The following is a 24463-nucleotide window of genomic DNA, read 5'->3' on the forward strand; positions in this document are numbered from 1 at the left end:
AAAAGAAAAGGGCGGCAACTCTGGTTTTATTTAAAAAAGATTCAAGTTAAGCATTTATGTCTTCTACTTCTCTGGTCACACCTAGATTTAGGTGCAATCCTTGCTTTAGAGTTCCGTCGATCCTGAAAAGCTTATAATAAGTTAAAATATGTCTGATCAGGGAGCCGTCGGCTACAACATAACGAAGGACCCGGCCTTGGCCAAGAGCCGCATCTTTCTGGGCAACCTGCCGGTCTGCACTCGCGAGGAGCTGGTGAGCATTTGCCAGCCGTATGGCAAAGTCCTCGGCTCGATGGTCCAGAAAAACTATGGATTCGTGCAGTTCGAAAGCGAGGAACTGGCCAATAAAGCCGCCTCCGCCCTAAACAGGTCCACTTTCAAGCAAAACGTGCTCACCGTACGCAACGCCAGCATAAAATCCAAGGCGGCCAATGCGATTGCCAAGAGAAATGCCAATCAGGGAGCCCAGGTCACAGTTCAGGGCGGGATTGTGATGTCAGCGGCGGCGGCGGCTGCTGGTCAGCCCCTCATCAACGATTGCGAGATTATAGTCACGAACCGGGAGAACACGTGAGTTATGCTGTGCAGAATCCTCTCCAGATTTTCCTAACCCCCATCACTTTTAGCAAATACGCAGAGTACATTGAGGAGCGGCTAAAGAACGCCAGTATGCGAGTGGATGTTCTGTTTCCCAACGAAGATGTCATGCTGGGCAAGGTCCTGGCCAACATCTCTTCGCGTGGCTGCCTGTATGCGGTTCTAGTAACTCCCCAGCACGAGGAGCACAACAGCATCACCGTGAACATCTTGTACGGAGTGCCAGCCGAGCACCGCAACATGCCACTGGAGGACGCCATCACTCTGATAGCCACCGATTTCAGGCTGAAGAAGCAGCGCGATGCTGTCGCCCCACCGGTGGTAACCACGGTGCACAAGGGGCAGCGACGACATCCCGATCAAATGCAGGAACTGCTGGAGAGATTGGCGGACAATCATCCTCTGACCGCCTCACAGTATGAGGTGATCCTCAAGTATCTCGAGGGCGAACGCGAGGAGCAACTGAAGCGGGAGGTGGGCGAGGCGAATGCCCTGGCCAAACTCAAAGCTCCCGATCCAGAGATCGAGCTGCAGAAGAAAATCATGAGCATCATGAACAAGCCGGCGGTAACCGAAATCACTACCGAGCTTATGTATCCCACTTTCGAGGCGGTCAAAGAGGACAAAAGGCTGATGGAGTTGCTGGGCGACGAACGCGTCATGGCGGCCTTAGAGAGCGTTTACAACTCGGATCTCAAACAGACTATAGCCGAGTTCTTATAGATTCTCGGGCTTTTGTAGTTATAAGATGCTAACCACTAACAAATCGAGGTTTGCAAGGCTAGGGACACATCTTCGTGTCTCCTGAATTTGACGCGTAGAATATTTATACATATATAATTTTTTAAGGCAGTAAAGCCAAATTTCTACATATTCCTGGCATTTAATAAATGTATTACCTATTCACTAATAGATTAGTTAGAATCGTATTCAACAACTAACAGAAAGGGTGTTCCTAAGGCCAGGATCGCTTGGCTTCGTGTCCCTGGTACTTGCCACGGTACTTGAGACCCGTGACCAGCGTGGAGCTCTTTGGGAAGGCAGTCTGGCCGTTGAACTTGGTGTCTGTCTCGGGGTTGAAGCGCACGTACTCGTACTGGATGTGCAGATTCTCCGGCAGCTCAACGCGCTTCAGTGCGTCCAATGGAACGGTGGTGTTCACGGATGTCTGGTAGAAGGCGATAACATCGCTGATAGTACGCAGCTCATGGACCTGGGAATTGGGAACTCCGTGCTGCAGCTCTTGGAAGCAGGCGTTTAGGAACTCGAACTTCTCAGAGAGACTCCCCAACTGATCGGATTTCAACTGAAGTGAGGCGGCCACGGTGCGTATACGGTCAGCTGCATCTTTGGGTGGGGAGTACGGCTTGAGGGGTCGCAAGAAACTAAAAAAAAGAACATATATTTAGGGTTTTGGGTAAATAAGTGAAATGTACTGACCCCTTGGCGGCAATTGATTCGCCGACAGCAGATATAGAGCCGGATTTGGTGGGTTTCGCCTTTGCAGCTGAGGCGAAACTTCTCTGCAGGCTTCCTACGAGCTAAAAATACAGGATCATTTTATTTTAATTGAATAAATCATTATTTTTTACTCACAATTGGGGTTTTACGTAAAGTTGCCATAACGGATGTGACCAGATAAAAATATACCAGAAGCATGGAATAATACCAAAGTTTTATTTACAACCGAAAGTCCTAAATTACCGCACTGAGCGTTGCCAGATGAAAAAACCTGATCTTACGAGTTTAAAAAATATGTTCAACTTAAAAAAATTAAATACTTACATATATAGCTCTATAAGATATTAAATTAAAAATCTGATTTGATTTTTGAGGGCAGAAGAACGTACAACACAAGTTAATGTTAATTAAAATATGTTAGAAGCAGAAAACATGTTAATAAAATATTAGAAATGAATTTAGCGTTGCTAAAATTAGAATATTTATGCGGTGCGTAACGGCCCTAGCTTAACTCTGTGATTCGATAACTAAATCCTGTTATTCGATTTATAAAATCCTGTGGTAAATCCGTTGGCTTTTTTGTAATTTGCCTCCATTGATGTTTTTAAAACGTATATCTGTGTATTACGAGATATTTGTGTAAAAAAAGAAGGATGGAGAGGGTTCTGTCGACCCCAAGTCCGGCATCCACTTACTGCACTTCCCAGTACTCGCCGGTTCGAAGATCTCAGCGCCTAATTGACAAGGAAAACCGGGATTCGCAGAAGATCCTCCCAAATTGCCGTTCTCCGCAATTGTTTGGGAACACTGAAGATGATTACAGTGAACTATTTCTGCAGCAGGATAAACCTCCGTCGAAAGTTTTACATTTGAAGCCTGCGGATAAGGTAGTGCACCTAAGATCCTCAGAAAAGGTCGTCCACTTGGAGCCATCAAATAAAGTTGTCCCCCTGAATCCTTCGAATAAGATCATCCACCTAATGCGGCAGGATGAGATCAATAGTCAAGCAAAAAATAAGGATGCGCTTCAGGATGATGGTCCTTCAAGGACTTCCCAAAGGAAGAGGAGCCATCAAGCCACCCCCAAAAAGCGCGGGCGAAAACCCAAGCAACCGGCAATGGAGAAGCCTACAAAACGCCAATCAAAAGTTCAGGACGATCATCTAGGGATCTCACCCTCTCCATCGAAACTGCCCAACCAATATCCAGCACATTTTGTTCATCAACTGCCTCCCGCAAAGGACACCGCTCGCCTTCGTTCTTTATCAGCTCCGGCCACTAATCTCCTTCACTTTTCTCCAACACCCGAGGATACTCCCGATGCGGTGACTCATTGCAGATTGTTGAACAAATCACCATCGGATCTCGATTCCGATATCTCTATGAACATCTCCCTGAGCGACTCCATTGGCGAGATATTCGGAACCAAGGATTTAAGCTGCATTCTGGCGGTGCAACTCCCGCGTCAATATATTCTGCTTGAGGATCACTTGCCCGCCTTGGCCACCATGTTGAATGTGAACTTGGATCGCCTAAGAAATGTCCTGGAAATAACTCAGGGATTGACCCACGAGCAGATCCTGCGCCTTCCGATAAAGCAGGAAGTGGAGGAGATAGATGAACAGTTGAACTAATCTGACTTACATCCACATTAGATTTTCTTATAGTAAAGTTCCCGGTAACTTCAAATACAAAATGTTTCCACTTTGAATAGTTTTAATAGGATCATTCCAATTGACCAAGTCCAACATGTATAATAGTCTAGTTATTCCCATAAGATCCTTGTTTTTACAACTTAACATTTGAAATGTATCCTTTTCTTGTATATTTTTAAGTGGTATTTAATTTGTTTTTTGTTTTGTTTTGTTATTTTGCCTTAGACTTTCAGAGTGCACAATTTTGTTTAAACCATTTACTTTGTTGTATATTTTAAATTACTAATGCTAAACGTTATCTAGACTTTATTATACTTCATAATTGGTTTGCTTTCCTCGACGACAATACAGCAGCAATCGATCTGGTTTATGTATCTGTTACTATGCATGCCTTTGCTGTGTTTACTGTGTTTTTGTTAAACGTATATACAACCGCGTGAATTTGGAGTCGCAGCTCCCTAGTAGTCGCTGTCGTAGCTGCCGTCCTGCTGCGCTTGCGTGGAGTCATCGGAACGTTCCGAGGTGGGCTCCAGATCAACGTCCAGGGCGGTAGTGTTGGCCGGACAGCAGCTGGGATGGGCCATGGAGTCGAAGGCATCTTTGATTTGATTGTTGGCACCCTTGGGATCCAGGTCGGTGGCCCAGCTGAAGTGCATGAGCGCCAGATCCATGTTGCCGAGCGTCTTGTGGATCTTGCCGATCAGATAGAACACCACCGACTCCTTGGGCACCACCTCCTTAAGCTCCTCCAGCTCGCGGAGCGCCTCCTGGTACTTGCCCAGGGAAAAGTAGATGGAGCCGCGATGGAATCGGGTCAGCGGATTCTTGGGGTCCAGCGTGGCGGCTGTATTCAGCGTCTGCAGCGAAAGATCCTTCTTCTTCATGTAGAACTGCATTGCGCCGATGTGCACCAGGATAACCGAATTTTGCGGATTGATTTTCAGAGCCTTCACGTAGTGGATTTCGGCCAGCTCATACTTCTCCTGCTTCGAGTAGATGGTGCCGATGCCGAACCAGGCGTTGTAATGCCGCGGATCTCTGACCACCGCGGCCCGGAAGTAGTCCATCGCCTTGTCAAACTCTTCGGTCAGCACGAGCTCGTGGCCCAGCAGTGTGTAGCTGTAGACAAAGTCGGGATCGACCTGGACAGCCCGTTTAAAGAACTTAATGGCTGTCTCGTGCTCCTTTTGCAGGGAGAAGCAGTTTCCGGACACACACCAGGTCACCGGGCTGGTCTTGTCCTGGTTGATCAGATCCTGGGCTAAAGCAGAGAGCTCCACTTCCCGCTGCAGGTGCCACAGGGAGGAGGAGTAGATCTCCATGTAGTCCAGGCGACAGGGCTCCGCCTTGTGGATGCTCTCGAAGATCGCCACCGCCGCTTCGTAGTCGCGCATCTCGTACCTGGCCAGTCCGATCAGCGACTGCACCCAGCTGGAGTTCAGTTGGTGCTTTGGTATCGTCGTCTCCAGCTGTTTTACGGCCGCCTTGCACTGGAAGTTGGACAGCAACTGATAGGCTTCGGCTAAGTCCCGCAGCAGGGCCATCAGTCCGTCGGCCGACTGCTTCTTGAGTCCCATCAGCTGGTGAGCCATCGTCTGGGCGTTATTCAGGCTGTTGTTCAACAGAACCTTGGCCTCCTCGGCGGCACTGCGACCGCCGCTGTTGTTATTGGCCCCCGAGGAAGTGATGGTCTCCACCTTCTCCTTTCGTTTCTCCGACAGGTGGTGCGACTTCTCCTCGATCAGTTCGTTATTTAAGCAGATCTTGGTCATCCGAGACTTGGTTTTCCGCGGCGGCGAGCGAGGCTGCACGAACTTGTTGGCTATGTTGGGCGATTTATTGTTCTCCTTCACCGAATAGGAGTTGCTAAACAGCCGCGAGCTGCGACGCACTGCAGCATTCGGATTGGGCGGCACATTCAGGTTGCCATTATTGCCCACATTATTGTTGTTCGGAGTGCGGGGCGTTATGTTTCCGGCTTGGGTGAAGACGGCGGGTTTGTTGAGGCTGCCCTCCTTGCGGTTGATGAGCCCTCCGACGTGGGTCTTCAGCTTCTTGCCCATCATCTTGGGTTCCTGGTTGACCTCGACCAGCATCTGTGGCATTGGCGAGTAGCTATTCATGACGGGCGTGTGGTTACCGATGAAGGAGCCATCGTTGCCGGTACAGGGACTAGTCAGCGGCATGATGCCGAAGCTGGGAGTTGGCGGTGAAATGGCCGAAAGGTATTTGAACTGCTTGCGGAAGGGTGTGCCGCTGCTAATGTCGTACAGCTGCTGGTGTTGCTGATGCTGGCCGGCTGGGTCCTGCGGATAACCCATGGGCGTGTCCTCTAGCATCGCCAGCATGCTGGAGTTTTGAACCAGACCGCCGCGCAGCATGCTGATCGAGCTGTTGAGATTGTTGTTATTATTGTTGTTGTTGATGGGCGTCACCAGGTTGCTGTTGTGGTTTTGATTCTGGTTGACCTGCTGCACCTGCTGCTGATTCTGTTGCTGCTGATCCACGGGCGTGGTCAGAATGTAGTTGGAGATATTGCTTAGGTTGGTAATCAAAGACTGACGCTCCTGCTGCTGCTGGCTCTGCTGCTCGGCGCCGAAGAGCACCATGGCATTGGCGTTGGCGCTGCTGCCCTGGCAGGTGTTGAACACATCTGTGCTGTGGATCTGGAATATGGCCGCCGCATCTGTATCCTGGCCCAGCAGGCACAGATCCGCGAAGGCGTGCCACATGAAGGGGTTCAGCTTGAGGGCCCGCCGCAGAGCACTGATGGCCAGCTTATTGCGCTCGGTCCGCACGCAGATCTGGGCCATTAGCTGGTAGGCGAAGCAGGCCAGATCCCCGAAGTCTCGCTGCAGCTCATCGCAGTTCTTGGCGTCCGCGAATCCGGTCGAGATCAGGGCACTCTCTGCCTCGGCATACTTTTTCAGCTCGTAGGCGCACTTGGCCTGCAGGAAGCGGCACTGCGGCGAGCGGCGCGTCTTCTCCTTGAGCAGCCAGTAGGCCTGGTGCACCTGATTGGAGCGGAAGTAGCTGGTGGCCAGCAGGAATATCGTCTCGTCGCTCTCCACTAAAACAACACAACAGAGTCGAAGGGAAAATCAGTGATGTACATGGGAAACCAGGGAGACCTTGACCTTTACCTTCTGAGCACAGGCGCTCCGCTAGGAAAACAGCATCCTTGAAGTCGTAGTAGTTGAGGCAGTGCCATATGGCGGCCTTAAAAAAGAGGGAGAGAGTTTGTTTTAGAGGCCAGGTGGACCGAGGAGCTATTGATTTACCTGCACGGGCTCTTGAATCATCATGTCTGAGAGGTCTGGTCGACTTTCTAGGGGGCTCTATAGATACACGCTCTTGTGGCTTGACTATAATTCTTGGCTTTACAATAATTTAAACATGCAGTGTGTAGAAATCAAACAAATTATCATGTCGCCACCCGCACACGCTTCTCTTTTTTTCTTTTTTGGCAAATTTTCCCCAACAATATCGGATCGGAAAAGTAAAAGTGTGGTGTGCTATATTATGGATGTTGTATGTAACCCGATTGCGGATGCGGCGGGGTGCTGCTTCAAGCGGCGATGGCGATGGCGGTGTCTCTCGCTCCCTGACCACTCCACTCCTTTTCGTTTTCCACTTCCACTTCCACCTCTTTTTGATATTGCAATTGGTTTGAGTCGAGCCTTCGCCTTCGCTTCGCTTCGCCCTCTGTACACACACACTGCGGACTGGGGGTCGGTTTTCAACGCTCGTTTTCGGGGCTTCGCTTTCGTTATAGACGCACACTTTTCAGATCTGCGATTCGCGCCGACACTGGACTACACCTTTGCCACATTTTAGCTACTTAAAACACGCTGCATTCGCGTTGCATTTCATTTTATTTAAAAAACCAAAACTAAAATATGTGAGAGCTGTCAAAGTATCGATTGCACGCGACCCTGCCAATCGATTGTTTGTCTGCTTTGGTGAGACCGTCGCGCACTAGCACGAAAATCCCAAGGCCATTTTATGTCTTTCGAAGGTGGGTAGTTTCTGAATGTGATAGGCGGATTCCACTAGATTTTACTTTATTACATTTATAATGTACAAAATAATTAAAAACATATTTCTTAACTAGGGGAGAATCTTTAACGTTACTTTTAAAAGTGATTTTATATTTAAGAAGAGTGATATTAATAAATCTTGCACTTAACGTTACTTTTAAAAGTGATTTTATATTTAAGAAGAGTGATATTAATAAATCTTGCACTTAAGAGAAGAGGTACCCTTTAAATTTCGTAATTAGCCAACCTACATGAATCTGCGACAAAAATATGTTACGTGCTTTACAGCGACTTATGCGATTAAATACTGTTGTGTTACAAAATGTTACAAAAAAGAAACAAACCTTTTTTGGACAATTGGAAAAACACAAAAACCTGTCATTATTGAATGTAATTATTTTTTATTTTTAAATTGTTTCGATATTTGATAATGAAATAACGAGAACGGAAGTTCTCCAAAATCTTGTATGCTTTTGAAGTTAATCTGAAAATGTATTTGGGAATTTTAGTGCTATATTAACTAGGACACATAATGAATACAAAACATTGATTTCCTTATAGAGCGCATTTATTAAATACCTATTACTACTAGCTTATACGAGATTTAATTGTAGTGTTTTCGATTCTACTGTGAGTCGCTGGAACTGGAGCTCGAGCTGTCGGTGGACATGACCTCCACGTCGTCCTGGGCGCGCGTCTCCAGGGCCACCGTGTTCCCCGAGGCACCCATGGTCATGTGCAGCTCGCCCAGATTCCAGTTGAATTGATTCTGGAAGGCATTGGGAACCTCGCCACCCGCTCCACTGCCACTCCCACTCCCTCCGCTTCCAGATAAACTTCTCTGCTGCTCCGAGGGGATCCCACTGTTCTGGTGGGTCACAGGGCCGCCATTGATGTTCTGCTCGGACTTGCCCAATAGCCCGTTGCGCATCTCAATGTCCGTGGGATAGGGGCGCCTTAAGTCGCCTATGCACCAGGTCAGAGGAGCACTGACCGCATTGGCGGAGCTAATTCGATGGGCATACTTGATCAGCTCCTCCGAGGAAACCGGTCTTTTATTGGCCTGATTAATGCTGGCCAGTTTTTGGCGAGCCTGGAAAATGGCCGTGGACAGGATAAGCTCGGCATCCTTTAGAGACTTCTGCAGTTTCTGGATCTCGCGGTCCTAATGGGAGAATACCCTTAATTACTCATTTTTAAGTGGTTTAAAGACCATCACTTACGTGCACCTCCACCTTGGCGCGAAGCTTGTCCATCGACTCCTCCACTTTGGCCTGCTCCTCCGCCAATTCCAGCATTTTCCGGAACTCCTCATCCTTGGCCACCAGCAAATCCAACAAGTCCACCAGCTCCGTGCTGGAGATCTTCTGGTGCGCCTGTTCGATCAGCTCCTTGGCTATCATCTCGATGTCGTCGATCAGAAGCAAAAGGCGCTCCTTTGTGCTCAGGTGGAACGACATAATCTGGGTAATTGGTTAACTTTGGTCCAATATTTGCAATTTGTTTATTTTCCACACCGCAAAGATACCGTTGGTGGCAAGCTAAAATATACCATAAATACCAACCAGGTTTAGTATTTTGGCGCCCTGTTTAATGCTACGTTTGAAAAATACCGAATGCAGATGAGAGTTGCCATATCGTTTTGCTATTTTGTTAGAGATGGTACATTTTAAAAATTTGGCGCATTTTTGTAATACACTCGCCAAAAAGATGGTTACATTCCCAAGTTTAAACAATTATTTAAAAAAGCCAGAAGTTACCAAGAATTAAACGCACCACTTTGTTGTCTGTATTACGTATTATTCGCTTGTTTATTTCTCATGTGTTACAATTGCAGTTACAATTTTAGCATAAAACTCTCTTGTTGATTAGCCGAACGAGCGGTAAACCTTCTCAAATATGGCAGATTACAATACTCTGATGTATCCTCTCGTTTCCTTCCAGTTTCTCTCTTAGAACATACAAACTAGCAAGCAACTTGCAGCAGGTACGTTGAGGGGCCTTGTTAATAACCGTTTAGAACTAGTACATAGTCTTACAATTAGTTAAGATATAAGTGGTTTATACGTTTCTATAGATATTTTCTCGTCTCTGGCTGAAGGATCCCCTAATCAAACCATATATAACAATTATGGATCAGTATCGCTGGCTCTCGCGATCCGAATATTTTCCACTCAGCTTGCTGACCGAATAGCGATCGGAGTAGGCATCGTACTTGTCCGCCTTGTAGTTTATCTCCTGCGGCGTGTATCCAATATTCTTCTGCCAATGCCGCGTCCAGTAGAGATCCTCGTTTCGCACCTGGGAGGGCGTCTTGGCGTCCCGGAACACATAGACACAATAGATCATGCAGCCGATCAGCGTGAGGAAGCCGAAGATCAGGAACACGATGCCCAGGATCCACACATATAGCGGTTCGTAGAACTGCACCACGATTACGAAACCCAGAGTGACCAGGATCAGGCCCAAGTTCAACAGCAGCATCAGGCAGCACACGCCCTTGACATTCGGACAAAATGGGTTTGGGGCGGACATGGTCTCAATTTTGGCGCCCCTCCTGGTTGTTGAGCGGCCACTCCGTCCAGTCTTAGCAGTGCTGGCCACCGAATAGACACTTCGTGGAGCTCCCCGCGACACTGGCCGCTGGCTGTAGCGACTGCAATAGAGAGGGATCGATTAGAAATGGAAACAACTCTTCAAGTTTTTAGTCTAGGTATGTAACTATAAAGTAAAAGAGTTCGATTTGCGTTATGACACCCCTTCCCAAATCATAAGACCTACAATTTTGGAAAAAATTGGTGTTGAATCGTATTAAGAAAGGGTTTTGGAAAAGTCGGATCCAAAGGTCTCGTAGGAAACATTAAAGATCGCTAAATTTTATATGGAAAATTAAATTTCTCCCTCAGTTTTTAACTAAAACAGCGGGTAAACGGAAGTTTTGACTTGCCTGATCTCAGAGGGAGCCTTGTAGGCTGCACTGGTGACATAGATGTCGCTGCCGGCATCTCCGGCCTGATCGTAGCTCAGGGCGGACGGAGCACGCGGTGGCTGCCGCGTGGGAGGAGGACCGCTTAGCGAGCGGGGTCCTCCGTTATCCGGCGAACTGGAGAGGCCCATCTGACTGTGGCTGTAGCTGCTCTGCAGGTGCTGGTGGTGGCCATTGGAGGAGGAGCGCTTCTTGCGCGAAGGATTGTACTGCGGCGAGATGCGCTCGTGGTTGAGGGTGTACTCCGAGTAGGTCCGCTCCGAGGGCGCCCGATGGGAGTGGGTCTCGTCGCCGTCGGTGGAGTAGCCCCGATTCGAGTGCACGTAGGGCGGATCCGGAGTGAGGCGACCGTGCGTGGCCACATAATGGCTGCCCTTCAACCTGTAATTGGATCGCAAATGTTATCGCCGATTGGCTGCTAAGTGGCGCATCCGCGACTCACTTCTTCACTTGTCTCTCGTGCATCCTGTATATCTCTTCCCCCGGCTGTATCTGTATCTTCTGCTGGCTCTTCTCTTCTTCCTCGGCTGATTGACTGCTAATGGACAATGGACCCGACTAGCAATTCCTCGAGGTGCCTGCAATGGGGAAATAAAACAAACACACGATGAGCTCGGCTTCATGGCAGTTAGCTTTTAGCTTTTAGTTTTTAGCTTCACTTTATCGGACAGCTTAGAACTTTTAATTAGAGCGATGAAAGTTTTATTTGGCTGCACTTGCGGACTGCACCCATATTCGATACAATAACTAGTTCTATTGGATTTTAGAAACGTAATGGAAAAAGCCTTTTATGGCTCAGTGTTCTGTGCTCGTAAAAGTTTAATAGTAAAATATTTATTATTACTACACTCGAATTGAAAAACACCCCCTGGGTCATAAAAATCGAGTTATGAAAATAAAACATCTAGGCCAGGTGTAAATCCTTAAAAAGAATCGTTTTAGAAAATACATATACCACTTATACCACTGTAAAGATGTAAGGTGGCTTACATAGTATTATTATTTTTTATTTTTCCCCATGCAAGCGTGGGTGTTAATTGAAATCCAAGACAAAGGATCATAAACAAAAAGGTCTTTCGATAAGCCTTAAGACGACAGAGGATGCCATTAATTCTTTTTTGCAATCAAAACAGACCCTCTTTTACGCCTTGCATAACTTATATCAATTTATGGTTCTTCAGAGAAGGACACACCCAGCTTAATGATTGGAACTGCAGTTCGTTGCACTTTCCTCGACGTCCCGTTAAATTCGCCCCCATACCTTAACTCCCGGCCCACCGCAGCCACTCAAAAAGTTGGAGAAATTCGTTCTTTCAAGTTCATGGCAGGGAAATTGAAGTTGCCCGTCCTTCGTCGCCGTTCGCCAGCAATTTGTCACTTGGTCACGTAGTGCTCGGTTCTGGGTGCGTCACTCCAGCCAAGGTGACAGCTGATGAAGGGAGCGCCAGCGGGTTAAGGGCAAACTGGTTCCACCAGCGGCAAACTTAATCTCTGCCTGATGTTCCCATGAATCGGTTTACGCACCCTGGCTTCTCATAAATCAGCACTTTTATGACACTCGAATATGTCAATCAACAGGTAACATGTTTTAAGACAAAAATGTCTTATTTATTTTAAGTTTCATTCTAAAAAGTATTACAGGGAACCGTAGTGTTTACAAAAAACCCTATTTCGTACAAACTTTTTTTATCTCTCTTGTAACTATTTAAGAAGGCTAAGTAATATCTCCAAAAATATATTAATATAAATAGATCTATTAAAAATATCATATTTCGCCAAGTGTATCATTAAAGACTTGCAAAACATAAGATCTATTTATGACATTCGAATGTGTCAATCAAAAATGACCTTATATGTATACGAAAGCAAGAGTTCTTCTTACTATTAGGTAGGTTTTTCAAAGAATCTTAACGAACCTGTTTGAGAAAACTGTCCATAAAAACCAGCTTTTTTACGACATTCGAATGTGTCAATCATGGCCAATTCTAATGAGGTATATTTTTGGTTGGGAATTTTCAATGAAATCTGCCTGGCAAATATGTTTATAATTTGCCAGCTTCTCTTGAAGCATATCATTAACGCCTGGCAGCTGATAAAATTGAGTTATTGCCTCGATTAGGCCAATTAAAGGGTGTCGTTATCTAGGCAGTTGGCCTGCTAGCATGGGTCCTCCAGCTCCTTTTCTTCCTTCTTACTTACGAACCCGGCTTTAAAGTTCCGCGACCAGCCTTCTTATTATTTCAGCTGAAGCCAATTTCTGAGTGCATTTACATTTGGGCCCTGCCCGGCGGTCAATCGCGATACAATTGTCAGTTGGGGATCTGGATCTGTGGATCTGTGTGGGTCTCTTTGCGGTTCGGTTCGGTTCGGTTGGGTCCGGTCCGGTTCGGTACTCTCACAGCAAACTTTCAAGTTCAATGCGGCGATTTCAGCGCCTGGGGACCCACACACACACAAATATACACACACCACATTTATGGTGTGGGCGGGAACGTCGTCAAATGAAAAATCGAATTGAGGATTGGGGGATTTGTGGTAGGGTGTTTGGAAAGAGCGACCCTTTCATCTGGTCATGGGCCTGTGTGGTCCCAATGGCTCTGGGTTGGATTTGTACCCGTCCAAATCCCGCTCTCTACTTGCCAGCCAGTATTGCTGATTTCTGACCACTTCTATCACTTGGCGGCCATCAAAGACGGAGCGACTTGGAACTCCCATGCGTCGGATTTCCACTCCGCACATTGATTTGTTTATGCGGTTTTTGGGGTTTGTTTTGTTAGGCCTGTCGCCTTAAAGCCTTTTCCTTTTGCGGCGGTGGCAAATGGAATGCGAATGCCATTAAAAATGTGTTTGCTCTCGCATTTACCTTGGCACAGCGAGGCCTTAACATTTAACGCCACATAAACAGCCTTAATAAACCGTGAAAGCCCCGAGAACTCACTCGAGAGCATCGTTATCTCCGAGGACAAAAATAAATATACTATACTTATAAGAAGGTACTAACTATATATACACCGAAAAATCCATAAAAATTTCTCGTTTAGATGATAATATACGTTGACTAAAATAGGTACACTGTTCATCAGCTTGTACTGTGATCTCAACTAAAATCCTATTACAATAGAAGGGGACTAATGTGTCTAAAAATACTACGATATTTATACTATAAAAGTCTCTCATTAAAATGTATTTTTGTAAAAGTTAAGAATTTTTATTGTTGACTTTAATCGGAATTAAGACACTATTAAAATTGAAAGGCTACATACATACTTAAAGCATTTAGACATTTGTATTTTAGGAACCTTCCAAGGGAATATTTTTTCTATACAAAATCAAATGATTCTTATATTCAACGCTAGTGAGAAGGAACAAATTTGTTTGTTTCAAAGATCAAAATCAATCACCAATTTAACATTTTTTCAGTGTACCATTTGTTTTTGCCCCATCGCTCGTAAAGCTTTTTAGATGGTCCAGGTTACACGAGATTTGCATTTTGTCGTTCGACCGTTAAAGAGGTGGCGCCTCAGCCATTGTCTTCGATGGATTTCACCACTTTCGCTGCTTCCGCCGGCGCAGTGGCAACAATGGGTTAAGAGCGGAAGTCGTTGCCAGCGAAAACGAGAAGTTAATTCACGGCAATTTGTGTGTAACACTAACGCCCAGGTGAGAAACACAGGGCATGAAACGAGGGGACTGACCACAGAAATGCACTCCACTTCGTTTTTGTGGTCAAGTGTCATAAAGGTTGGGCGAACGACTTGAACTTGCTGTTTGGACATTCGACCAGTACTTGTGGTCAGCATGCAAATTTCATGGCCAGAGCGCCATATTTTTCGGGGCGCGGCTTAGAAAGTTTTTTCCCCCGATTGTAGACTGTAGATGTGCCCGGAAAACTGGGGCAAGGCATTCACTAAAACTGCAGGCCAGCAGCCTGCGACCGAAAAAAATCTGTAACACTCAACCGCAGTCGCAGTCGGGCGCCTTTCACAAAAAAAGCTGGGGAAGATCGGAGGATCGCAGGTGGAGGAGGGGGTTATATGTTTGTAGGCTCCATTACCTGACCGAAAATTGCCAGTCCCAGTTTGCCAATCCGCAATCCAATAAATATCCCCACAGCGCCCCCAGAAGTCGCTAGAATAAATAATAACACACTTTACCTTGTCATTCTGCGAATTTTGAGTTTCTTATAACATGCATTGTACCATTACCATTCGATATGATTGCTCAGTAAGTGATCTTTTAATATCCATAACTCAGCATTGTTTTCGGTTTACTTTTTGAGTCAGGAAAAAATGTAAGGGGTATTTGTGAATTCAAAAAATAATTGGGTTCTCAACAATCTATTTTAGAATGGTCATTGTAAATAGTCATAAAATAAGTGAATATAATGTGTGGACAAAATATTTATTAAATATATTTGATCATATTTTTTCTGATCTAAATCTCAATACCATTTTTTCCAATACAAATTTGAGAGTTTCCCTGCAAAACATTCAAAAGTCGTAAAACTTTTAAATTGCATTTGAGGAACCATTGCTTTTTATCGTTATCTGTCGAGTTGTTAAAAGCGCAAAAGTAAGGATACCGCTGGGAATTTGTGGTTATTCAAATTAGATCAGAAACATAAAATGCATTGGGAGAAATCACCCTTGCTTAATTGCGCACCACCATTAACTTTAGCTGCATGTTTTCGATAATCAGCATAAAATTTGATTGCATTGTTTAGAGCCAAAGACTGGATGCTGATTTGCTTCGGTCTTCAAACTGGCTTTGCAAGCGGTCTCCTCGGATATATGCTACCTCCATATATATACCGTCTGCGGTCTCGTCTCCGATCTTAGACATTAAGTAGCCATGTCTGCCGCGCGTTAATCGCTTTTAATTGCTAAATTACGCGCTGCATGGCCGACATTGCGACGAGGGTCTGGAAGGTACATATATAGCTCTATATATGTATACCTATGTCTTCGCAAATGGGGCTTAGAGTCGGATGCTGGGAGCCGGAGACACGGCTGAGGCTGTTAACACTCCAAAGAGCCGAAGATCTGGGACTGGCCAACACTAATGCGTGTAATTAGCCGCAAAAAAAGCGGCAAGACCACTTAACTGATTTATTAAAACGTTTTTCCATTAAATTTTTAACCCTGCAGGCTATTAAAGACACAACACAGACGTAGAAAGAGGCCGCCGCGGAGAGCGGGGCATTCCGAAAAGGGCGCGCAGACTTGAAAAATGAGCAGCGTTTAAAATTATTCAGTTCCCGGTACGATGGGCAAGATCCTGGACCCACTATATATACATATAAATTTGTTACCACATAGCATCATATATTATTCATAAGGCATTGTCATTGGCCTCAGAAAGCAAAGTTCTGGCAAAAGTTTTTGGCCAACTATCGGGAGTAAAACTTTTAACGGACATGTTGTTCAATTCCACTGTGGCAATTTCAAAGTGACCCATGGTAATCCAACAAGTTGGTCGAAAAATTCAAATGGGCGGTCAGTTGGCAAAACATTTTGACAACGACAATGGCCGTGCAGCAAATGGCAACCCGTAAACCCATGCGAAAACCCCAAAAACCTAAGCCCCCAAACTTTCTAGCCATAAATGCTTGCTCACGTCGTCGACGGTCTTTTGGCCAAAAGGCAAGGGAACGAAATTAATTATGGCCAAGTGCGGCATTGGGCGATGAAAGTGCGATAAAGATGCCATATTTCTTTTATTAATTTCTTACACATTTATTCCGGCGTTTGATGTTGCGCTGTGCCAAGTAAGCCATTATAATCAATGGCCAACAATGCTGGCCAAAAAGCTTAACAAAAAAAGAGAATCGAACAGAAACGGACTTGGAAAGAAGGTTACAATTGGCGTCGTTGTTGTGTGGGCAAACAATATTAAATCTCAACACTCGTGCGGAGAAAGTTGACTTAACGGCCTAAGCTAAGGCCACTTCCTCTAAAATCCCCCCTTGCCATTCAATTTTTCCCTTGATTCTTTTTTTTTGCAAGCTCACTTTAAAAAAATAAAAATTGTTTACAACGCTTTGGTGTTTTGTTTTTGTTTGAGCTCCGCCTTGGGTTCTGCAATTGTGGCAGCCACTAGCCAAAGCAAATGAAGCCGTTGGCCATCTGTTGTTTGGTGGCCAAGAGCCGATGAAGTGGGCAAGCAAGGTGTCCGGAGGAAGGTCCCTTTTTTCGACTGCGTCACGTTTGCCACATCAATTTCAATCAACCTGACCCCGTCTTACGCCCTTTTCCCCTTTTTGCAAATGGAATTCCAAGTGCTTCAACTACACACATATGACTCTATCTAGGCGACCCGTTCTTCACATCAAACGCAACAGTTGTCGGGGCGTCGTAATCTCTATGGTTCGGATTGTCTTTGGGTTCCCAACTCCAAAAAACAGTTAGACTCAAGGGCTTAGCAGTTGAGCTGGCATACTTTAAAAACAAGGGTCCGGGATGATTTGAAGAATTGGGAAACGCCTTTAAGCGCCCAAAGTTAACCATCATTGTTCTATTTTTACTGTGAGATCAAGATAATCTGCTGACAGGAACAAGTTTTTATTGATTTTAAAAGATATTTTATCTTGTGAAAAAGAATACATTTTTAAGCTTTTCTCTCACGTTTAAACAAATCGTAGTTTTACAGTCTTAGATCATAATCAAATAAAAGTTAAGACCAAAAAGATTTAAGAATGTGTTTTTAATTATAAAACCATACATAACTTTAGATTTTATATTTCATGCTTGAGTAACTTTAGAGACTATACATATATGTATAATACAATTTTATAAATATCTGTCGTTTCATTTACTTTTTAACATGAAGACTTTAATTTTTAGTTCAAAAACATATAAGAGGTGCCTCTGTAATCATTCTGTCGTAAAAGCAAATAACAACCAATAATTGTTTTTGATAGCAAGGGCATCCATAACTTAAGTGTCTCTATTCCTGGCTTTCATCACCATTCTGTATCAATATGCGAAGGGCACTCCCCGCCATTCGCACTTCATTAGCACACTTTTCCAACATGGCATGGTTATGTGGGCGCCTGCTGTTTCCCCTTCTGGGTTAATGGTGTCGCCTTCCGGCATAATTGCACTCCAGTGAAATATGTACGTTCGTGTTCGCAGCATAAGTAAATTGATTTTCACTTTGGCCCGAGTGCGGACAAGGGTGTCGTTCGCTTTGAGGCACAATGATCTGTTTAGACTGGCAGACAGACGACTAGATTTGTGGTCGTATTATAATACCACCGCTGTGGCGCATTAACCAGCTCTGCGACCAGAACCGATACAGATAGAGATCGTCAGGTGTCTCCACTTATTCAGTGCTATTCAGTACTGCTCAGTTCTAACTTCTAACTGCGTTCTTGAATCCGCGTGGATTTCTATCTGTGGCGCACGGTCTAAATGGCACCCAAAACAATGCCCATAATAAATATTCTTGGCGGCGGTTTTTTTTGGGGTAAGGTGGTGGCTCGGTGGTTCGGTTTTAGTGGTTTTAGTCGGTGCTGCTGTGTGTCGGTAAACCTGTTCGGCTTATTTATGGGCAGTCAGCCAAGGCAGTAGGGAACCCAAATGTATCTGTATCTGTTTGACTGCATGCCACCGCCGCACCGTTATAACTTTTGTTTTTGCCCCCGTGTGCCTCTTTTCTTTTTCGGCTGCGGCCTGTGCACATAATTCGGTTTCATTAATAGTTCAAATAACTGCACAAGTGCCTCGGCGAGCCATCAAAGGCAGACACACTCGTACCCACAGTGCGCCATTTTTACGACCCCATAAAGCTGGTGGCTGCTGTAATCTATTGATCTACAGACTTTCATAAAGATCGAATTACAAACGAACAACGGAATGCAAATACAGTCGAAATTCCCTAAGACAGTACTTTTGAATTCAAATAGGCAGTATAGTGCCCATAATGCATTATTGGAATAGCCAAGAACATAAAGAAACGAAAAATTATACAAAATCAATTTATTTTTCAAATACCTGACTATAAATTTTTTTTTGCTTCCGTTTAATGACACTAGATCATTAAGATATAACCATAAAAGAGTTGCATGTACAAAGAAACGTTTTGGGTATTTTTCAAAAACTAGTTCTATGCTAAATTACTTCCTGAAACTTAATGTTTAATTAAATTAGACAAAAATACTAAAATTCCAAAGGTTATATTAAAATAAGTAAGATTTAAGTACCATTAGAATCGTTGATTAGATTGTTAAAATATATACGTTCCCACAAAAAGAGGTTGATTTTAGAGAATCTAGCCTTTATTTGTGATTTCGTAAGACTTAAGTTCCATTAAAATTGTTAATTAAACTGTTAAAATATATACGTTCCAAAAAATAAGTACCAAACAGAGAAACCTTTGGTAAACTTATAAAGAGGTTGATTTTAGAGAATCTACCCTGTAGTTGTGGCTTGGTTTCGAACTGCTACATTAATTTCGATTGCACAACTTGCAAGTTGACAACATTGTCTATAGGTACACTTGACCAGGAAAAAAAAGTGGAAACAAATAAGAGTAGACCTTAAATATCAAGTAATATGCCAATGCGGCGGCAATCGACACATGAGCATATATGCAAACTCGAGGCCCGAAGACCAGATCGTGGCTCTACATCCACGTCCACATCCCCATACCTAACATCCCGGGCCTTTGGTGTCCGCCTTGGCCAGTTTCCATCGCCATCGGTTTCCCACGCTAGGCTGCAGCTGCTCCGATCGCGGCGGATTGGAGTGGATTGTGGATTGGATCGATGGCGATGTCGAGAATGCCCAGTTGGTGGCTGATACCAGTATTCTAATGCGCCCGGGACACGGATAGAGATTAATTAATATTGCAACTCGTTAAGTGGCGACCAGGCTTTTTTGCAATTCATTGTTTCACAATTATTTCGTGGCATGGCGGAAATTCACAGCAGCCGTTTTTTCTCCTTTCAGGAACACTTTTTAGGTTTCCCAAGCAAAAAAAAAACCGAACTAAAGTTAATTATCGCCTAATGTTTGCATGACATATCCCCACTAATCTATGTGAACACCGATGACTCGACTCTCGCTATAAAGATGATGACCATAGAAGAAAATAAACTAAATATGTTGAACTTAACGAATGTCCGCTAAGTATCAAACACAATCTTGAGAGTTTTTTGGCTTTTGTTGTCGGCTATTTGTATTTTAAGTTTTTCTCCATTCAGTTTGTTAGTTTGTTTTTTGCCTTGCCGTCAAGGTCTTTTGGCGGCAAACGCAGACAACGATTTATGAGAGGGGTGTTGCCTTTTATAATTCGGCAAAGTTATTTGGCCCGTTGATGTTGTATAATATTTGCCTTTGCTCGGCATACATGTATAATTTCGAAGCCACTCATCTTGGCTACGTGGAAGATCTGTGGGGGCGTGGATATAGCCTCTGAGAAAATGCTTTAATGTCAAGTGTGGCTCACAGAATTTCGGTTGGCTGGCATTGTTAAGACCTGAGGCTTAAGGCACTCGAGAAGCCAAAAACTGTGTTTTCAACAAGTTTTTTTTCTAACTCTGTGACTTGATTGCTTCTCTGTTTTGGGCACATTCCATCAAATGCTTGTTCACTCAATTAGATGTTGAAACTGAGGAAACTGAGGACGTTGCCATAGCTCTGGATTTGCCTCCGTTTCGGGCGCATTGAATTATGGATTGAGCAGTGAAGAGCTTTTGCATATTGAGCTGTGTTTATTGTTTGTCCACTTCTAGTTGTTTACCAAGCCAGGCAGAACACACAACCAGTTGAAATGCTATGTGGCTATTTATAAGATCTATTTGTGGCTTTTGCTTGTGGAAACGTTTGAGTTTAAGAGAAAGGAAGCGGAAATAGCATATATTGTAACTAACTTTATTCTATTTTACTAACACATAGGTAATAAGGTTGGTTCATCGGTTATTAACAGTGCAAATTCGATCATCTTATCAAATATGCCAAAGTAAACATTTAGATTTTGGCAATACATATATTTCTATTTAATTTATTTTTTAAGAAATATGCAAAAATATTGAAGTTTGCTCGTTGGTTTTTAATAACACCAATTCAACCACATAATAATGCCAAAACATATATTTAAATTCTACCAGTTAATGTTAATATTTAATTTGGAAACTTAAGTACCATTATAATTCAATTTATTCCCAAAAAAATATGCAAATGAGAGGTAAAGAAATATAATAAAGCCGCCAGTAATGGCGTATAAAATCGGTGATGGGAATCAAGTGAAACCCATAATTTTCGGTTGGATGATACCCTAAAAACATCTTGAGGAATTCGAATCTGGCTGAGCTTGGCTGCCTGCACATTCAGCAATTGGCGGCCAAAACCGGTTGGCATCATTGATTCAATAAGCATTCAACTTAGCATCGATCTGCGAGTCGATCGCTGATTTATATAGCCCGACTGCAGCCGCGGAATGTCAGATACTTTTTTGTATAATTTGCACGCAATGAGTGTGCAAGCGACACGAGGCATTAATTACACGGGTACATGTGTGATGACATCATAGTCATCTGTCGGTTTGCAGATTTCAATTGCATACGCTCTCAAATGTCAAATGAAAGTTGCAGCTGGTTTTCAAATTCGTACCTGCATAATAGTTGGTTGGGTGTTTTTTCCTTCGAGTTTTGTTGTCTGTCAGTTTCACACGCAAACACTAAAGATGAGAAGATTGCGAAAGCTGGAAGTCTGTAGATAGTAACTAAGCTTTATATAACCGACTTGCTCAGGGTGATTAGCTCTGATTGATTTGCGCTTTTTGATGGTCGTTGAGCATTTGCATATGCGCTCTATCTTGTGGCTTGGAGCCAAGCCAAATGATTCGCTGGTTTTCGCTCAACACGTATACGCACCGTGTGCAGCTGCAAATTGGCCGTTTAAAACCTGTCTGTCCAATCCAACCGCACAAGACGCCTTACGTAACTTTCGCTGCATCTCGCGAATTACGCCTGTGACCATGAGCAATCTTGTGGTCCAAAAAAAGTTATCATCGCCAACTCTAATTGTTACCGAATTTGGCGCAATCACGAATACACAACTATGTACAACTCCATGGTGACCCCAAAAACCCCGGCACAATAAGAGACACCGAAAATTATCATTATTATCAAAACATTGTCATCAAAAAGAAAAAATGGTACGAAAAATAAAGAGAAAAACTAGAAACACTTGGCCGCTGGCGTTGGTTTTGAATTTCTAGATGTTGCTGCTGTCCGTGCAACTTTTATTGGATGGCAAGCGTGCTAAGCATGGCTGGCTTTTAAGCATAAACATCGCCAGCGGCGAAGACACGAAAAAATAATACAGAAGAAAAATAACCAAGACGAAACCAAACCAAACTAAAACGAACTCAAACCTCCAAACCCAAACCGAAAAGCAAGTTCTGTTATGCACAGTGGGTTGCATGGGCAGGAAAAAAAAAAAAAAACATAACTTCGGGAGCTGCAGATATGCCTTAGATAAACCCCCAGCCATTTGAATACGCTTTTCATTGTGCTGACGTCTGCGATATGGATGGTATCGTTAGGTAAGGGCTTATGTCAAGGCATTTCCCTGTATTTTTGCCTTTTGCCATCACGATTGTCATTCGGGGAAAAAGAGAAAGCAATAAATTAAATGCACATAAAGCCATTAAATTTCACTCATTGATCCATTTGGTATTGGCATTTGTACTGGTCCTGGTGTCGCCTAAAGGCAATTCCACAGATTGCAGTTTTCTGCCAAATGACCAAAGTGCCTTTTCATTCGAATTTTCACCCGGGTTCCTTACTGGGTACGTACTGCTTGGTCTTTTTGGTCTGTTGACAAATGACATAAGCACTCCACTCCATTCCGGCCATCGAAAGGCGAACAAACTGTGTGCTGGCCACAAAAGAGCGAATCATGCTCATATAAGGCCAGTCTTTAGCCGCCGTTTGGCTGACATTTTCAGGGTCAACCGGTGCGTAATCGATGGAATCACCGAATCGTCGAACCACCAAAAAACCGCCCCCGCAAACAGTTCACGGTTCAGTGTGCTGCGGAAATCGAAACCGAAGGTGGAAGACAACCTTAAGATGCTCAAAATGCAATTCCACTGAGCCAAAAAACAAATTGATGGCAAATAAACGAGTTGAGCGTGCACTGCAAAAATGAAAAGTGCAAAAAGGTCCATTCATTAAAGATAAAGTGCTTCTTAAGCTATGTATTTTATTTATATTATTTAATGTATATACACTATGGGAAGTAGAAGCAAGTTGCCCTATGATTTTTGGCGCAGGGATCATTTTTAATTATAAGAAAATTGTTAAACTCTTATTTTATTTTTTTTAAACCTCTTTGTATGACAAATATAAGATTATCCCAATATGTAGACAGAATATTAGCAACCTTTAGTTTTTCCCTCTGTAAACCCGTCTATGCATCCACACAACTTCCTCTATATCTCTCCATATATATGGGAATGTATTCCACGGCACGGCTGTGGGCTACAAAATAAATAAAAATACAAAAAAACTGGCTTACCTTCTCTCCTCATTGTTATACTGTTGAACTGGCGTTGGTATTGTTTCGTTTATTTATTGTTAACGCTTTTTGCCAGCCAGTGCGACAGGTTGTTAGTTTCTGGCTGCGGTACACATTTCATTACACTTCACTTGGCTGCTGCACCGAAAGCCCAAAAACAAACATGGCAAGAGATGTGGAGAAATATTAAAAAATATTAATATAAATAAAGGCGATGACGTCGTCTCCATCTGAGATATGCAAATGCGTTGGTGTTTGTGACTGTATCTGTGCCTGCGTGTGTGTGGGCCAAAAACCTTTACTGGTTCTGGCCAAAATGCCAGCCAACACGTTAGTACATGGAATAGATCGCGAGGTGTATGATATAATCGGAGCCATGAATGAATGAATGAAAGGCGTTGCAGCTTCTCCCAAGTTGGCTCGAATCGGCCCAAACACAATGGCCAAGACTCCCAATAGACTTCGGAACTCGTCTAACTAAGCTCAAATCTTCTCGGCCTAAGCTCGATTTTTCTTTTTGCTTTTTTTTTGTTTTTTTGCGGCGGCACAGCAAATTGCAGCGCCATAATGAAATCGCCCATAATCTTGGCTAAGGCTAATAATAGCAGCAGGTTTTGGAGCTGGCCAACACACACACACACACAAGCACACACTGACTTAGACACAGATACAGATGGTGAGCAAATTTGGCCAGCACTCTGTTCTGTTTTTTTTTCCTCTGGCTAGCAGATCGGGCGTCTACTTCACGCCGAAAAAATTCAAATGACACTCACGTAATCCGCTAAAAATAGTTGAATTTGCTGCGCGTTTGTATCTTTTATTTTTGTTGGAGTACAACTTTGTTTTCTTGCTATTGTATTGTTTGTCAATCTCGGGGATTGCAAATGCACCGCGGTCCGGGAAAAAATCGAAGCGAACGCGTCGCGATCTCGGATCGAACTGATCGCTCGGCAGTTGCTACAATGTTCCAGCACCTGTGAGTGGTCTAAACTGGTCTAAAACACGACTCGAACCGGTTACGCTCTTGGCCAAGACAATCTCTTTACGGCTCTGAAGCTCTTTCCCAACTTTTCTCTCTGGTTTGCGGCTGTGCCGGTCTCCGCCATCTGCACTTTGCACTTTTGGCGACTGCATTTTGTTGTCAAACTGCAAAAACTGCATTTAATAACCGTTAACCGAAACTTCTGCAACACGTGC

At 44.0% G+C, this 24463-nt stretch overlaps 6 protein-coding genes across 7 annotated transcripts; 2 read left to right on the plus strand and 4 right to left on the minus strand.

Moving 5' to 3' along the window:
• The first annotated feature begins 61 nt into the window (after positions 1–61).
• Positions 62–1507, plus strand: Neos (nuclear receptor coactivator protein neosin). Its single transcript, XM_017069102.4, has 2 exons — positions 62–570; positions 627–1507. The coding sequence occupies exons 1-2, from the start codon at positions 149–151 to the stop codon at positions 1318–1320; spliced, it is 1116 nt and encodes a 371-aa protein (XP_016924591.3). The 5' UTR covers positions 62–148; the 3' UTR covers positions 1321–1507.
• mRpL50 (mitochondrial ribosomal protein L50) lies at positions 1421–2328 on the minus strand. The gene is made up of 3 exons (XM_017069104.4): positions 2194–2328; positions 2038–2138; positions 1421–1982 (listed from the first exon to the last, which is right to left on the minus strand). Exons 1-3 carry the CDS (start codon positions 2254–2256, stop codon positions 1553–1555), a joined length of 594 nt encoding a protein of 197 aa, XP_016924593.4. The 5' UTR covers positions 2257–2328; the 3' UTR covers positions 1421–1552.
• Positions 2329–2615: 287 nt separating this feature from the next.
• Positions 2616–4079, plus strand: mei-P22 (meiotic P22). Its single transcript, XM_017069079.4, has one exon. The coding sequence runs from the start codon at positions 2712–2714 to the stop codon at positions 3690–3692; it is 981 nt and encodes a 326-aa protein (XP_016924568.3). The 5' UTR covers positions 2616–2711; the 3' UTR covers positions 3693–4079.
• Cdc27 (cell division cycle protein 27) lies at positions 3860–7667 on the minus strand. Its single transcript, XM_036815435.3, has 3 exons — positions 6995–7667; positions 6857–6932; positions 3860–6783 (listed from the first exon to the last, which is right to left on the minus strand). The coding sequence occupies exons 1-3, from the start codon at positions 7016–7018 to the stop codon at positions 4172–4174; spliced, it is 2712 nt and encodes a 903-aa protein (XP_036671330.3). The 5' UTR covers positions 7019–7667; the 3' UTR covers positions 3860–4171.
• Positions 7668–8303: 636 nt separating this feature from the next.
• MED4 (mediator complex subunit 4) lies at positions 8304–9298 on the minus strand. The gene is made up of 2 exons (XM_017069261.4): positions 8977–9298; positions 8304–8918 (listed from the first exon to the last, which is right to left on the minus strand). Exons 1-2 carry the CDS (start codon positions 9211–9213, stop codon positions 8379–8381), a joined length of 777 nt encoding a protein of 258 aa, XP_016924750.1. The 5' UTR covers positions 9214–9298; the 3' UTR covers positions 8304–8378.
• Positions 9299–9532: 234 nt separating this feature from the next.
• On the minus strand, positions 9533–24215 carry LOC108005878 (uncharacterized). Of its 2 annotated transcripts, none has more exons than XM_017069260.4 (5): positions 24040–24215; positions 23267–23401; positions 11182–11317; positions 10701–11120; positions 9533–10409 (listed from the first exon to the last, which is right to left on the minus strand). In XM_017069260.4, the coding sequence occupies exons 3-5, from the start codon at positions 11202–11204 to the stop codon at positions 9890–9892; spliced, it is 963 nt and encodes a 320-aa protein (XP_016924749.2). In that variant the 5' UTR covers positions 11205–11317; positions 23267–23401; positions 24040–24215; the 3' UTR covers positions 9533–9889. The 2 variants fall into 2 exon arrangements, with proteins under 2 accessions (XP_016924749.2, XP_016924747.2); XM_017069258.4 differs by having other exon boundaries at positions 23267–23404.
• Between the last annotated feature and the right edge of the window lie 248 nt (positions 24216–24463).

The sequence above is a fragment of the Drosophila suzukii genome, chromosome 3 (genome assembly GCF_043229965.1).
Source record: "Drosophila suzukii chromosome 3, CBGP_Dsuzu_IsoJpt1.0, whole genome shotgun sequence".
Lineage (NCBI taxonomy): Eukaryota > Metazoa > Arthropoda > Insecta > Diptera > Drosophilidae > Drosophila > Drosophila suzukii.